Genomic DNA, 14853 nt, shown 5'->3' with positions numbered 1-14853 from the left:
GCTATACATTGTCATTTTCTTCCTAATTAATTTAATATTTATATACCTTTCTAATGAAAGAGCCTTTTCCAAGGGACTAATGATTTTCTATTTATCAAACCCAGAGGCCTTTCCTTTGTTGCTTTTTGCTCAGTGTTCCTTCCTTCTGGTTTCTGGTTTTTCCTCTTAACGGTTGTTTTCAGTGAGGATCTGGGAATGGATAATCAAGCGATGTCTGAAAGTCTTCACTGCACCCTCATTCCTGTTAGTTGACCTGTCTATATAGATTATCAGGTTGACAGTTTACTGATAGCTGTTTTAATCCATTGTCTTATATCCCTCTGTTGCCTTTTTAGTTTTAATCATTTCTAGGCAGTCTTTTCTTTTTAAGTTTGTTTTTGGAGTTTGCCCTTTTTTCTTTATATAGTTCTGCAGTGCCACTGTAATAAGTCCTGATTCAGACAAATTTTTACTTACTGCGTTTCTTCAGCCTCAGGAGTATGTCATTCATAGTTCTGGAACATTATCACCCATCATTTCTTAGAGTATGTCTCCTGTTTTTCCTCTATTTGTTCTTGAAACTAATTGGACTATGTTTCATTGCCCTGGTATTCTTGCTGTCAGTTTTACTGTATCTTCCGTCTCTTTTACTGGCTGTTCTACTCTTGATTCCAAATATAAGTGGTCCCTTGTTTCTTTTCACTTTTCCATTTACAATCTCTTACAGATCTTAAGAACTTTACTATATAAACTATGTGAAGTGAACCTCCAGTTTTTTTTCTGTTCTTACCTTCCTAGATGCTTGTATTTCCTACTTTCATTTGATAGTTACCAAATTGTAGCAAACCTCTTGCCAATTTCTCCATCCTTGTCCAATGCTTGATTTTCTTATTTTTGTTTCCCTTCATTCTGTTATTCATCCAGATTGGAACTTTGGGATTCAGCATCTGTTGCTTATTACCATTTGCTTCCTTGACCTGCTGCTGCTACTACTACCATCATCACAACCTCATTCATTCCAAGAATGCTTTCTTGAGTCTTGGAAACCTTATACACTTTAATCTCTCTATATTTCTGTTACTTTTAACCTCATTTACTGCAGTAGTGTTAAGTTGGTTTTTCTGCATCTGTTCTCTTTTCCCCTTAATCCTAGACCTGTTGTCACTCAAGCTATATATCTTCTTTGCTTTATAACTATTGGTGTCTTTTATTACTTTCCTCACTCCATTTAATAAGATCATTGTGAGGATAAAATGCGAGATAATATGAAAGTATTTTGTAAACTTAGAGATGTTACTGCAAAGTAAAATTTGTTTATAGAGAGCTTCTACATATATTATCTCTATAGGGTAAGTGATAGAGCCTCTCATTACATAGATGAGAAAATTTGCATAAAAGGAAGGAAACAAAACTGTTCAATTATCATCCCATGTATTTGTCACACATTTAGTTAAACTACATATTTATTTTTTTTACATTACATACATACCTATTTTTCTTGACTTTGAAAGTCTTCTCCAGCCTAATTCTAAATGCCTTTCTAATCTCATCCTTTTTCAGAACTAACACTAGTTACTCACGTTCCTAAAGTCCTCATTAGTGTACTCTGGGTGAATTGGGAGGAAGAAATAGTATCCTCCCAAAGTGTGTTGTACTTTTTCTGTCTCCTAACACGTCAGTCCTGTGCTCTTCATTTTGAATGTTCTTTCCTTTCTCTCTTCTTCTCAAATTCTATTTCTTCTTCAAAATCCAGCTTTTAAATACTTTTAATACAATCTTTTCTGGACAATTTGGAGCAAATATGGTACACTATCCATACTCAGAACTTCTGTTATATTTGTCGGTTCATTTAAATTGCTCTTCATCTCATATAACCTTTTTGGTCTTTCTTATTTTCCAACTAGGTTTTAAATCCCTTGTGCACTAAAACTACGTAGATGCACTTGATTTTATCCTACAGAGCTGTCATAATGCCTTATGTATAGAGGACTCCAAAGGACTATATTGACTGATCCAATGACTTTTTCCTTCAAGGAAATTGGCAAAATCCCATGACTTAAGATTTCTATAAATATGATCATTAAAGGATATTAATGATTTGGAAGCAGATTACTTTGGTTCAAATATGTTTTCTCATTTATATAATTGAATGAAAGGATGTGTTTGTAAAGATCATTAGAAATAACATCTTCGGGCACCTGGGTGGCTCAGTGGGTTAAGCCGCTGCCTTCGGCTCAGGTCATGATCTCAGGGTCCTGGGATCGAGTCCCACATTGGGCTCTCTGCTCAGCAGGGAGCCTGCTTCCCCCTCTCTCTCTCTCTGCCTGCCTCTCCATCTGCTTGTGATTTCTCTCTGTCAAATAAATAAATAAAATCTTTTAAAAAAAAAAAAAAAAAAGAAATAGCATCTTCAGTTTGATACCAGCATACCAGCATACTTTGCTAAAATAGAATTTGTATGTTTCTAGGTTCCATATGTTTTAGAAACAGTTCAAAGGAATAATATATTTTAGAGCCTTTGTAAGATAAAAATCATTTGTGTTTTATAAGTTATATTTTGTATTTGGAAATTACTTGAAGTAGAGGCCCACATATAATTGTGATATGATAAAGTGTATACACTGTATAATAATAGGTTGAGGCCATTTGCTAACAAAGCACAAAATATCTTAAGTTAATTAAAGATGGAAAGATGGAAAATATCTAAAGATGGAAAGTACCACTTGTTAATGAAATGTGAGATTGGTCCATAGACATCTTAATAATATTAAACCTCATGATTAAGTTTTTCTGTTTTAACAGATTCAAATTTATTTTTTCTTTCAAACAGGTTGAATCAAGGGATTCTTTGAATAGTATAGCCCTGAAATTTGATACAACGCCCAACGAACTTGTTCAGTTAAATAAGTTATTCTCCCGAGCAGTTGTTACTGGACAGGTATCTTATTTTAATTCATTGGTATTTAGAAGCATTCAGTAGCAACACAGAAAGTATCCACTGCAGTATAGTTAATAATATAGAAAATATATAAATATATAAAATTAGGAATAATTTTATGCATGCTTTGAACAAATTACATTGTCTCTAGAAGAGAAAGTGGTCACATCTATATTAATTTTTCTTAGTAATTGAAAATTACTAAGATTGATAATATTTGTGAATTATCTTTTCAAATGTAATTTTAAAGAGCTTATTACGATATTCAAAGCAATACATGTACATGATAACAAATTTTAAATTATCCCATCTCAGACTTCCAGTTTCCTTTTCCAGAAGCAACCACATTTGCAGTTTGTATCCTCTTTCAGAAATATTTTAGCCTTTCCCTTTTTTTAAAATCTAACTTTGATTATTAGAAAATGTTTTATTTAAGTATGACTTGACCTCAAACTTTTTCATGTGTAGGTATTATTGACTGTATAGATATATTAACAAAGCACAGTAAGCTTTTTAGACTGTTTCAGTTCCTTTGTTATTTTAGATATTGCTGTTGGGAACATTCTTCTACATCTTTTTCTCTTTTTTATATGCAGACATTTCTATAAAATCCTAGAAGTAAAATTGCTGAGTTAAATGACATGTGCATCTTAAATTTTACCAGCTATTGCCAGATTGTCATCTAAGATGAACACCCAGAGTACATGAGAATTATTGTTTCCCCACCCTATCTTTGACAGTATTTATTATCAAGCTTGTCTGAATTGAATTTAAATCTTTTTTATTGTTAGACTTTTAGGGTAAGAAATATTCTTTTAATTTGAAGATTTTTATTTTTTCTGTTTATTGGTGAAGATCGTTGTTAATGGTACTTGGTTTTAGAACACCATTCAGTTACTGATATTTCAGTTTGACTGAATTTTTATGTGAATACTTTCTTGAAGGTTTTATATGTTCCTGATCCTGAATATGTCTCCAGTGTTGAGAGCTCTCCATCGCTAAGCCCTATAAGTCCTCTGTCGCCAACATCTTCTGAGGCTGAATTTGATAAGGCCACTGTAAGTGTCCCTGTTTTTCAAAGATAGCTATGAAGAAATCTCACTATATATGTACATATCATCATAATTTTTTATCCTGCTTTGACTATGGTTAAGACAAAATTTCCCCTTTTTATTTTGCTACATAAATTTATAAATTTCTATTTTTAAAGGGAACATTCTTATTAAACCAGACAGCTTAAATTAATTTAATAATAAAATGAATTATATTAATTTAATTAATTTTTTTTATTGGTCGTGGTCCACATATTCATCAACATTGTCTTACAAATACCATATAATAATTTAAGTAAAGAAGGAGTTTTACCTAATAAGCATGACAGTAACATAATAGGAAGTTTATGTCCTGTTGGATTTTTCTTTCAGTTTTCTCTATTTCTACAGCAGTTAGAACTTTTGAATTTATTTTCTTTTTTTTTCTTTAAAGATTTTACTTAATTGAAAAAGAGAGTGCACAAGCAGGGGAAAGGGGCAGAGGGATAAGCTGACTGTAGGGAGAAGCTGAGCAGAGTCTGATGCAATGCAGTACTCTATCCCAGGACCCTGGGATCTTGACCTGAGCTGAAGGCAGTCACTTAACCAATTGAGTCACCGGATGCCCCTGATACACTGCCTTTTAAAAAAAAAATCCCATCATCTTAATCATTCTAAGTATTTTGAGTAATTAATAGTGGTTTAATTGACCTAGCATTGTTAAGGAATGTTTTATATAAGTTACGTTTTATAAATGAATTTTAAAGACCCAAACTGTATTTAATAATTTTAATTAAAATCTCTCTGAAAGAAATTGTATTTTTTACCTTTTTATGTAAATTAATACTAATCATAATTTTTCCTTTTTTATGACCCAATGATTATGTTTACATATAAAAGTCTATTCCTCTATTAAATGACTAGATTCCTGTGGGAGAGTCTTCTGTGTTGTCTTGCCTACTTTAGGAGGCATCTTCTTTTCTCTGCCCCAATTTGCACTCAAAAGTTTAAGATACCGAATGACCTATGGGTAACAAAACACAAGTCATTAATATTTGCCTACAAATTATTAGACATTATTAATTTCTAAGCTATACTGTTAAACTAGTTCCACTTCTTTCATGGAGTAAAGTACATGAAATACTGTTAACTCTTTTTCTCCTTGTCCGGGGGCTTTTAGTATGTGTTTGGGTGTGTTTGTGTATGAGAGAATGAGAGAAGTATGGTCATTTTCCAAATATTTATTTGTTGGATATGTTATTTGTATAAATACATCAGCACTGTACTTTAGAATGCAGTCTCATAAAAGGAATATATTACATTTTTCACCATTGGTGAGAGCAGAAGTCAGGTTCTAATGAATAGGTAGTGCTGGACCAGATGATGTAAGAATACTTTTTTGAACGTGGCCATGCCATTCTCCCATGACACAAATTGCTGTACTCATAAGCAGTTTAACAACAAAGGAGAGCAGTGTAGCCTTAGGTTAATTTACCCTGTTTTTCAAACCCTAAACCAGAATTGTGAAAACTTGACTTTAGCATCCTGCCTGACTAAAACACTTAGGGTCCTTTTCTGTCCCTCATCTTTAACCCAAATGTTACTACCAACTAGCTTTCTTGAAAGGTGTAAGATCACAAAGAAGAGAATGCTAAAAGGGAGCAACAAAGCCTCCTTTGTGAAAATGATCTCTTCCTCACTTTTGCCATGTTACTGGGAGAGAGGGAAAGAATGACCTTTTAATGAATGACCTTTTAATCTGTAGTAACTCAGCTGCTGTCAGAGATGCCCAGAAAGTATCCTCTAATATGACTGCTCATATGAATAAATTTTTTCTCCCTAGGATGAATCCAGGAAGGACTTGAGAAACACTGACTCCTAGAAGTTTTCCCTTTCCCTGGGTGATAGTCATCACATACTATCTCATTGTAGGCAATAGTTAAAAATAATTATTTTGAATAGTAATTTTATTAACTTTAGTTACATTTTGTTTTTTTTTTTACCTAGGAATATATTCATTACTAGATTCACAAAATAAAATACTCCTATATAACTTTCTATATATCTCTACTGTTTATATCTCCATATATAATTATTGGATTTAGGTCTCCCATTCTAAGTCCCTTAGAAGCAAGGATCTTATGTTTTATTAAATACAATTCATGTTCGTATTACAGTAATTAAAATGTTTATTAGTACTGTTACATGCTTTTCCAGAAATTGTCAGAGTTTATAATTCTAATAAACACCCATAGGTTTCTTCGATGTTCTGCTCTGTAGTAGCTTGCCATGGAGGCTAAAATACTATGTTCCTGGCTTTGTTAGCATAAAGGATCCCAGGTTTTTTTGGATAATTTGTTTCAAGATAAAAATATTATTTTTGAGAATTTCCAGGGTCAAGTAGTTTTTACCCATTTTTTTCTTCACATATTGATGAAAAAACATAGAAGAAGGTAGAACCAGTGTAAGAGCAAATAAGAAATGGCTAAAACTTACCATGTGTCAGGTACAATTCTAAGTACTTTGAAAGTATTGTCATTTATTCCTGTCCTCAAACTTGGGAGATACAGCACTTGGCCTGGCTGTTTTTGTTTTCTCCTCTAGACCCATTCTACACCCTTCTTTGGGCTTTAGACTACATCAGTGGGCTACCTTGACCTTTTGCTTCTCTTAGTTTTGGTCTTTCAAGACCACTGACAGAAGATGAGAGAAAGGAGCAAGAGGGGGGCGTATTTATTCTCTTTGTTCCCTCCCTGCAAGGTCATTTCAGAGTGTGGCTACCTGCTTTGACCTCTCATTTCATCAGACACAGAGCCCTCTGTCTCTGTGGTATCTGTTTCTTCCTTTTAGCCTGTGGGTAATAAGGTCACCTCTGTTGTTTGCCCTGGATTTTTGTATCCAGTGCATAATATCTTTGTAAACTGCTCCATTTTTAAACTATTTAAATTAATTCAAGTTGATGTGCTATTTGTTTCTTCCAGTACCTGACCAGTCACAGTGTTTATTTTACATATAAGGAAACTAAGTTCCTTCAGTTAGCTAGTAGCTGAGTTAGGATTCCAACCCAGGTAGTCTGGTTCAGAGCCCGTGTTCTTTATTGACCACTTCATAGCTGGAAAAATCATAATGTATAATATTTAATCATCTTATACAAAAAGAGATAACCATAAGTCAGCCTTTTTGCTTCACTTGTTCTAGTGATGCTTTGTTTTTGCACATTTGGACATTTGGGACAGTGACTGAGGCTCATTAGATAAATATTTATACTTAAGTATTTTTAAGGACCTTTCTGGCCCTAGTGGCTAAAACAGAATTGTGCAGAGAAATCTCAGAAAGCACGCAGGAGCTTCAAAATCACTGCATTAAGAATCAGAATCTAAAAAAATTAAAAATTAAAAAATTAAAAAAGCATCAGAATCTATAAATACCAACAAAGCCAGGTATATAAACATACTGATATTTTGGGTGGTAATGTTCATGTATGTAAGTTATGATGAGATCTAATTACAATTCCTCTAAGCGTTGCTTTTTTTTTTTTTTTTTTTAAGAAATGTACTCTTATGTGCTTATGTGCTATACTTTGAGCATTTACTAAGTTAATCTCATGTATTCTTTTTAATAGGATTACACTGCCAAATCAGGATTACCATAGATACTGAGTTGTAGAATTTGAGACTTTGAGGGAACCTAAGTGATCATGTTGTTCAACGAGGTATTATCTTCATATAAGGAAAGCATTTGACAGTGTTTCTTGATACGGTTTTTGCAAATGATTAGGTTACATTGTAGGTAATGTTGCCAACTGGCAATAACTGAAGAGTCAAACAGAATTTGTTGATAGCTTTATACCAGCTTGCAGAGGGCCTTCCATTGGCTCTGGAATTGGATTTGAGTCCCCTTGCACATTTATCAATTGTTTAGAAAAATATTTGAAAGGTAAGGTATAAGTATTGCAGTGAAGCTCACTAGTTCAAATGTTGATAACATGGCTTTTACATATCAGCTTCGTCTTACTCATTGGGCAAGTTACTGAACATGGCTAACCATAGTGCCCTTTAAACTTAAGGTAATAATATATATACCTAATATGAATGATTTGAAAGTAAAATGAAATGGTTCATGTAACACTTAAATATAACAAATAGTCATAAGTATCCATTAATGTTGTTATTACTAATACCTGTGCTGAATGAATTTATGAATCATATAAAACTCAGGTATGATAATTACCAGAGACCAGAGGATAAGTGTAAAGTTATTAGTTTGTATTATAAAATGAAAAGATTGAGAACTTTGTTAATAGATACTAATGATTGAACAGTGTCATGCATCTTTTACAATCTAATTCCATTTAGGTTTTTAAAAATGCATTCATAGCATATTAAATATAATTGTTTTACCATATTCTGTACTGCTCTTACTTCAAAAAATATCTGTTGAATATCTATTAGGAGAAAGGGAATAAAATTTAGAAAGGAAGTCTAAAATTTTGTCCTCATACAGACTTAAGGAGTTAGATCCATTTATTGAAATAGAAAAAGTTATGTTAAAATTTGAGAGGGCATGTCAAGTATCTCAAAATCTTTGAGATTGAAGAGGAGGCATTCTTGTTTATTATTTCAAAGGCCAATTCAGCACTATCCAAAGTGCCAGTTTTCAGCTCAAAGCTCTGAAGAACCTTGGTACTATGAACACTATTCTATAATGTTCTATTCTATATCTACTCAGGAAGTATAATCTAGAGGTATTTAAGACAAAGAATAAAGGACGTTTGTTTAGCCTTCCTACGTTGTGTAGAATGTTGAACTTTGGGGGAAATCCCATGAGTTCTAGGGGGTCTGTGAACTTGGATATAAACAACTTTAAGTGAATTATAATGAAATATAATATTTTTCTAAAATTAAGAATATAAACAAACTATAGAGTAGAACCATGCATACCTGTGACTTTGTCCCCAGTAGAACTCACAAATATCTTCAAATCATTTTTGAGTTCTAGATATTAAAAATACTGTTTATAGCCATATAGTTCAAATTATGATTATCAGTCAACACTAGATTTTATTAATGTTTAATAAAGAAGGATATATGTATCAACTATATGTATAACTATTACAAATATGAATAAAATTATAACTAAATTTTAAATGTTTTGATAATTGTGTTTCATTATAATTGTTTTTCTTCGTAATCCTGTATTTTAAGTATTCAGAATACGTTCTGAGAAGGAAGTCCTTAGTCTTCACTGTGAGAATGGGCCATGGCATTAAAAGAAGTCAAGATTCTGTGATCTAACCAATTACTACTTTATACAGTGGTATTGATAAACTTTGTAGCGTAATATTTTAAACGGCTCTTCCAGTGAATGGAATACCTAAGTATCACAGACAAGCACTCTGTCTTTTCTCTGTTCCTAACCCCTGAGGGATTTAGTAAACTGTCTTCTCAGGAGCAATTGAGAGAGAGAGAGAGAGTGTGTGTGTGTGTGTGTGTGTGTGTGTGTGTGTGTAGTGTGCGGGTACAAGAGATGTAGTTTTCACATTTTCCAGATTATCCATAAATATATATCCCATTAAGAAATCATTGAAAATAAAAGTTTAAGCTCTGTTAGAAATCTTTATTGAATGTGAACACAGTGCCATTCTTAACTATTTCTTTTTATTTAAGAATATCTTGGGGCGCCTAGGTGGCTCAGTGGACAAAGCTTCTGCCTTCGGCTCGGGTTATGATCTCAGCGTCTTTGGATCGAGCCCCTACCTCCCCACCTGCCTCTCTGCCTACTTGTGATCTCTGTCAAATGAATAAATAAAATCTTTTAAAAAAATGTTTTTAATTAAAAAAAAAAAAAAGCATATTTTGAGAGGTGCCTGGGTGGCTCAGTCGGTTAATGGTCTACCTTCGGCTCACGTTGTTTTCCTGGAGTCCTGGGATCAAGCCTCATGTTAGGCTCCCTGCTCAGTGGGGAGTTTGCTTCTCCCTCTTCCTCCTCTTTTCCTCCCACCTCATGCTTGCTTGCTTTCTCTTTCTCTCAAATAAATAAAATCTTAAAAAAAAAAAAAAAAAAAAAAAGAATATTTTGAGCTGACGTCCAAGAATGTGATGAGAATTTGGGGAAAACTTCATTTGGCCTTAATAATGTGCTAATTTAATTTTTATTTAGTTCTCTGATGTGCTTTTATTATTATTATTTTTTTAAAGAATCCTGACGTAGTCCACCCAAAAGAAGCAACTCCCTTACCTACTTTTACTGGTATTCGACCTGCACGAGTTGTATCTTCAACTTCTGAGGAAGAAGAAGCATTTACTGAGAAATTTCTTAAAATTAATTGCAAATATATTACCAGCGGCAAGGTAATGAATAGTACTCTAGAAAAAAATTTTTAATCATGCTTTACTGAAATATTACAATATGGCATTTGTATTTTAAGTTGTCAATATCAGCAACTGCTTGAATATTTGAAGATATTGGTGGAAATACTAGTTCAGGTTTATATGGACCTTGCTTATAACTGACTTAGAATGTGGTGGTCTTTTGCAGTTGTTAAAGGTAATGGGATATAAATTTACTGTAATAGAGTATAGCCGATTTGCTCTCGGTAGAGTATTTCAAAAAACTGAAGTAAAATAACCACTGCTGGGCACTATTCGGAATGGTAACTCTTACAAACTTAGTATAACACACAAAGGAAAATAACTACTATTTATTATTTACTATATGCCAGAGGCTGTATGAGGTATTTTAAGTATTTCATCAACTCAGAATAGCTTATGAAGTCGGTGGTTCTATTCCATCTTCACAGGAAAAAAATTTTTTTTTCAGAAAAGGTTAATAATAAGTTCCAAGGTTTCTCTAGCAGGGCAAGAATTCATTCCCATTGTGAATATATGTTTTATCTTTCCACACCTGCTGCTTTTCTAAACAAAGTACTTTCAGTGTGCAGAAAGATTATAGTAAAGGAACACAGAATTGGAGAATAAACTCCAGATATTGTTTAGAAAGTAACTATAGTATGTTACCAACTTAAGTCATGGTTTTCTTTTTCTCTCAGAACTTTAAAGATGTTTCTTTCAGAACTCCTGTGTTTTCTGATTTGCACGGTTTCTGAAGAGAAGTCTTCTACAGTTTTTATATTTGATGTTCTGCATGACATTTGTGGTTTTCTTTGGTTGCATTTAAGATAGTCTCTCTTTTTTCTCCTTTCAGATTTTTATTTAAATTCTAGTTAGTCACAAGACAGTGCAGTATCGGTTTCAGGAGTAGAATTCAGTGATTCATCACTTATATACAACACCCAGTGCTCAAAATGACAAGTGCCCTTTTTAATAGCCATCACTCATCTAGCTGTCCCCTCCACCACCTCTTTCCATCAGTTTTCAGTTTGTTCTCTATCTATAAGAGTCTTTTATGGGTTGTGTTTTTTTGTTTTTGTTTTTGTTTTTTGTTTGTTTTTTTTTTTTTTACTCCCCTCCCATATGTTCATCTGTTTTGTTTCTTAAATTCCACATGAATGAAATCATACCATACTTGACCTTCTCTGACTGATTTATTTAGCTTAGCATAATATACTCTGACTCCATCAACATCATTGCAAATGGCAAGATTTCTTTCTTTTTGATAGCTAAGTAATATTCCATAGTGTATACCTCATCTTTATCCATGAGTTGATGGACATTTGGGCTCTTTCCATAGTTAGGCTATTGTAGATGATGCTGCTATAAACATTAGGGTGTATGTCCTCTTCGAATCTGTAGTCTTGTATCCTTTGGGTAAATAGTGCAATTGCTGGATGGTAGGGTAGTTCTTATTTTTAACTTTTTGAGGAACCTCCATATTGTCTTCCAGAGTGGCTGCACCAGCTTCCATTCCCACCAACAGTGCAAGAGGGTTCCTCTTTCTACCTATCCTTGCCAACACCTGTCGTTTCTTGTGTTGTTAATTTTAGCCATTCTGACAGGTGTGAGGTGGTATCGCACTGCAGTTTTGATTTGTATTTCCATGATGATGAGTGATGTTGAGCATGTTTTCATGAGTCTTTTGGCCATTTTTATGTCTTCTTTGGAGAAGTGTCTGTTCATGTCTTCTCATTTCTTGATTGGATTATTTGTTCCTTGAGTGTTGAGTTTGATAATTTCTTTATAGATTTTGGATACTGACTCTTTGTTATCAGATACATCATTTGCAAATATCTTCTCCCATTCTGTAGGGTTTCCTTTTAGTTTCGTTAACTGTTTCATTTGCTTTGTGGAAGTCCCAATAGTTCATTTTTGCTTGTCTCCAGCAACATGCCTAGTAAGAAGTTGCTACAGTCAAGCTGCCTCTGTTCTCCTCTAGGATTTTAATGGTTTCCTATTATACATTTAGGTCTTTAACCCATTTTGAATTTATTTTTGTATATGGTATAAAATAGTGGTCCAGTTTCATTCTTTTGCATGTTGCTGTCCAGGTTTCCCAACCCCATTGTTGAAGAGATTGTCTTTTTTCTATTGTGTACTCTTTCCTGTTTTGTCAAAGATTAGGTGATCATAGAGTTGTGAGTCCATTTCTGGGTTTTCTGTTCTGTTTTATTGATCTGTGTGTCTGTTTTTGTGCCAGTACCATACTGTCTTGATGACTCCAACTTGGTAGTTACAGCTTGACTATAGCTTGAAGTCCAGAATCATGATGTCTCCAGCTTTGCTTTTCTTTTTCAGGATTGCTTTGGCTATTGGGGTTTTTTGTGATACCATACAAAGTTTAGGATTGTTTGTTCTAGCTGGTGGTAAAAATGCTGGTGGTATTTTGATAGGGATTGCATTAAATGTGTAGATGGCTTTGGGCAGTATGGACATTTTAATAATGTTTATTCTTCCAATCCATGAACATGGCATGTTTTTCCATTTTTTTGTGTCCTGTTTAATTTCTTTCATAAGTTTTTCTGTAGTTTTTAGACTATAGCTCTTTAAGAGAGTCTCGATATCATTAACTTTGAACCATTGGATTATAATATGCCTTGGTATGTTTTTCCGTTTGTTTTGTTTAGGATTACTCAACTTCTTGAATCTGTTGGTTTATAGTTTTCATCGGATTTGGAAAATTTGTGGAGTCCTATTGAGATTTTTTTTCCCATCCTCTCCTCTTGTTGGGAACCCTGATTATGTATATATTAGACTGCTTGATGTTGTGTCTTGTAGCTCATTGGTACTCTGTTCTTTTTTTTTCCTTTCTGTTAGGGACAGTTTCAATTGCTATACCTTTAAGTTTGTTTAATGTTTTTTTCTGCCATGTCTAATTTGCTATTAATTCTTTTGAGCATGTTTTCATCTCTAAGTTCAAATGGACTCTGTCTTCCTTGTCCATAACTATCATGCACAGTCTATCCTCTATATTCTTGAATATATACAATATAGTTATAAAAATTGTCAGTGTCTTTCTACTAATTAATTTCTCGTATTTCTGGGTTTGTTCCTATTAACTTTTCTCATTGTGATGAGTTACTTTTTAATTTTTCTTTATGCCTAGTAATCTTTAACTGGTTATCAGATACTTCTTGGGTGCTGGGTATTTTTATATTTCTGTACGTATACTTGTACTATTTTCTGTGACACAGTGGTGTTTTAGAAGCAGTTTGATCATAACATAGCTTGTTTTAAGTTTTGTCAGGCAGGACCAAAGCAACTCTAGCTAGTTTTTCTCTTTACTGAGACAATGCCCTTCTGAGTTTTCGGGGGCCCTATAAATTATAAGTTTTTTTTACTGTGGTTGGTAAAAACACAAGCTATTCCTTTCTCTGTTGACTCTTTGAATTGTTTCCTCCACTTCTTTGGAGTGCTGCTGCTTTTCTTGTCCTGGGATAGTTGCCATACATATAGGTAGCATTCAGTGCTCAGCTGGAAACTTGAACAAAGGCCTTCTGTGGATCCCGAAACATTCTCAGTTGGGAGTGCTCATCTCTCCTTTCTCTGCCTCTGGCCTGGAAACTCTCTACTCAGTATGCTGGGGCATTTATAGAGTTCATATTCTTTGTTTTCCCTGATTCAAGTATCATTGTCAAGCATTCTAATAGCTGAAAACAGTCCTTTCATGTATTGTGTGTATGTGGCTTTAGTAGTTTTAGGCAGAATTAGTTCTTGGGTGGAAGCAGAATTTCAGTTGTAACTATCTGAATAAAATTTTTATTTAAGTATCAAAGCAAAGATAAAGTCATTGGCAGGGTTTGGAACAGCTTACAGCCTGGTGTTCTTGGAAGGTAAACATCTGCTGAAGGCTGGCTTTTCCTATAGATTTATTGTAATAGGGTTATTTATGTTAAAATTGTAGAAATTTATCTACAAAATTTGTAATAGTTTACAGTGGACTTAAGACTGAAAAAACAAAATCTGTAAATGCTGTTTTATCTGCTGGGTTGTATTCCTAAATTGTTTTTTATCTTCTAGTATTTACAGTTACTGTAATGTAAGTGATAACTTTTACAGACAGGCTTTACTTTCTAAGAGAAATAATTTCTCCATGGAAGATTAGTCAGGTAATTGCACATAAGGAATTGGGAATTACTAATACTGAAGAGAAATCAGTGATTAAAGTTTCTGAAGGTCATATGAATTAAGATATTTTAATTGGAAACTACTTAGTATAGTATGTTCTTGCTTCTGATAATATGTTCAGATTTTTGAAGCAGTATTTAAACAGAATGAAACCAGGAATGCTTTAGTTTGGGTTTATGATTTCAAACTTGATCTTGGTTAGATGAATTTGAGCAGTACTTTGTCAAAAGATTTTTGTGAATTTTATGTTGAGGGGGTGTTTCGTATGGCCAACTCTTGATTTAGGGAGAATAACATCTGATAGAATACCTCAGAGTCCCACCTGGAGTCAGGTAAAGAAGCTTAAAGAATACATTAGCACATCTGCAATAGCAGCAAAAAAAGG

General features: G+C 33.5%; 1 protein-coding gene across 16 annotated transcripts in view; it reads left to right on the top strand.

The window, feature by feature from the left end:
• The window catches only part of OXR1 (oxidation resistance 1), a 443393-nt gene that overhangs the window by 385328 nt on the left and 43212 nt on the right, over positions 1-14853 (top strand). For 12 of the 16 annotated variants that reach the window (XM_059165785.1, XM_059165790.1, XM_059165791.1 and 9 more), the window contains 3 exons: positions 2810-2917; positions 3862-3975; positions 10146-10298. In XM_059165785.1, coding sequence (XP_059021768.1) covers positions 2810-2917; positions 3862-3975; positions 10146-10298 — 375 coding nt within the window. The remainder of the gene's footprint in view (positions 1-2809; positions 2918-3861; positions 3976-10145; positions 10299-14853) is intronic. The other 4 variants (XM_059165794.1, XM_059165800.1, XM_059165795.1 and 1 more) reach the window with 1 other exon arrangement.

Source organism: Mustela lutreola, chromosome 3 (assembly GCF_030435805.1).
Source record: "Mustela lutreola isolate mMusLut2 chromosome 3, mMusLut2.pri, whole genome shotgun sequence".
NCBI lineage: Eukaryota > Metazoa > Chordata > Mammalia > Carnivora > Mustelidae > Mustela > Mustela lutreola.
The sequence above is the reverse complement of the archived record's forward strand: the minus strand, read 5'-3'. Positions and strand labels throughout refer to the sequence as shown.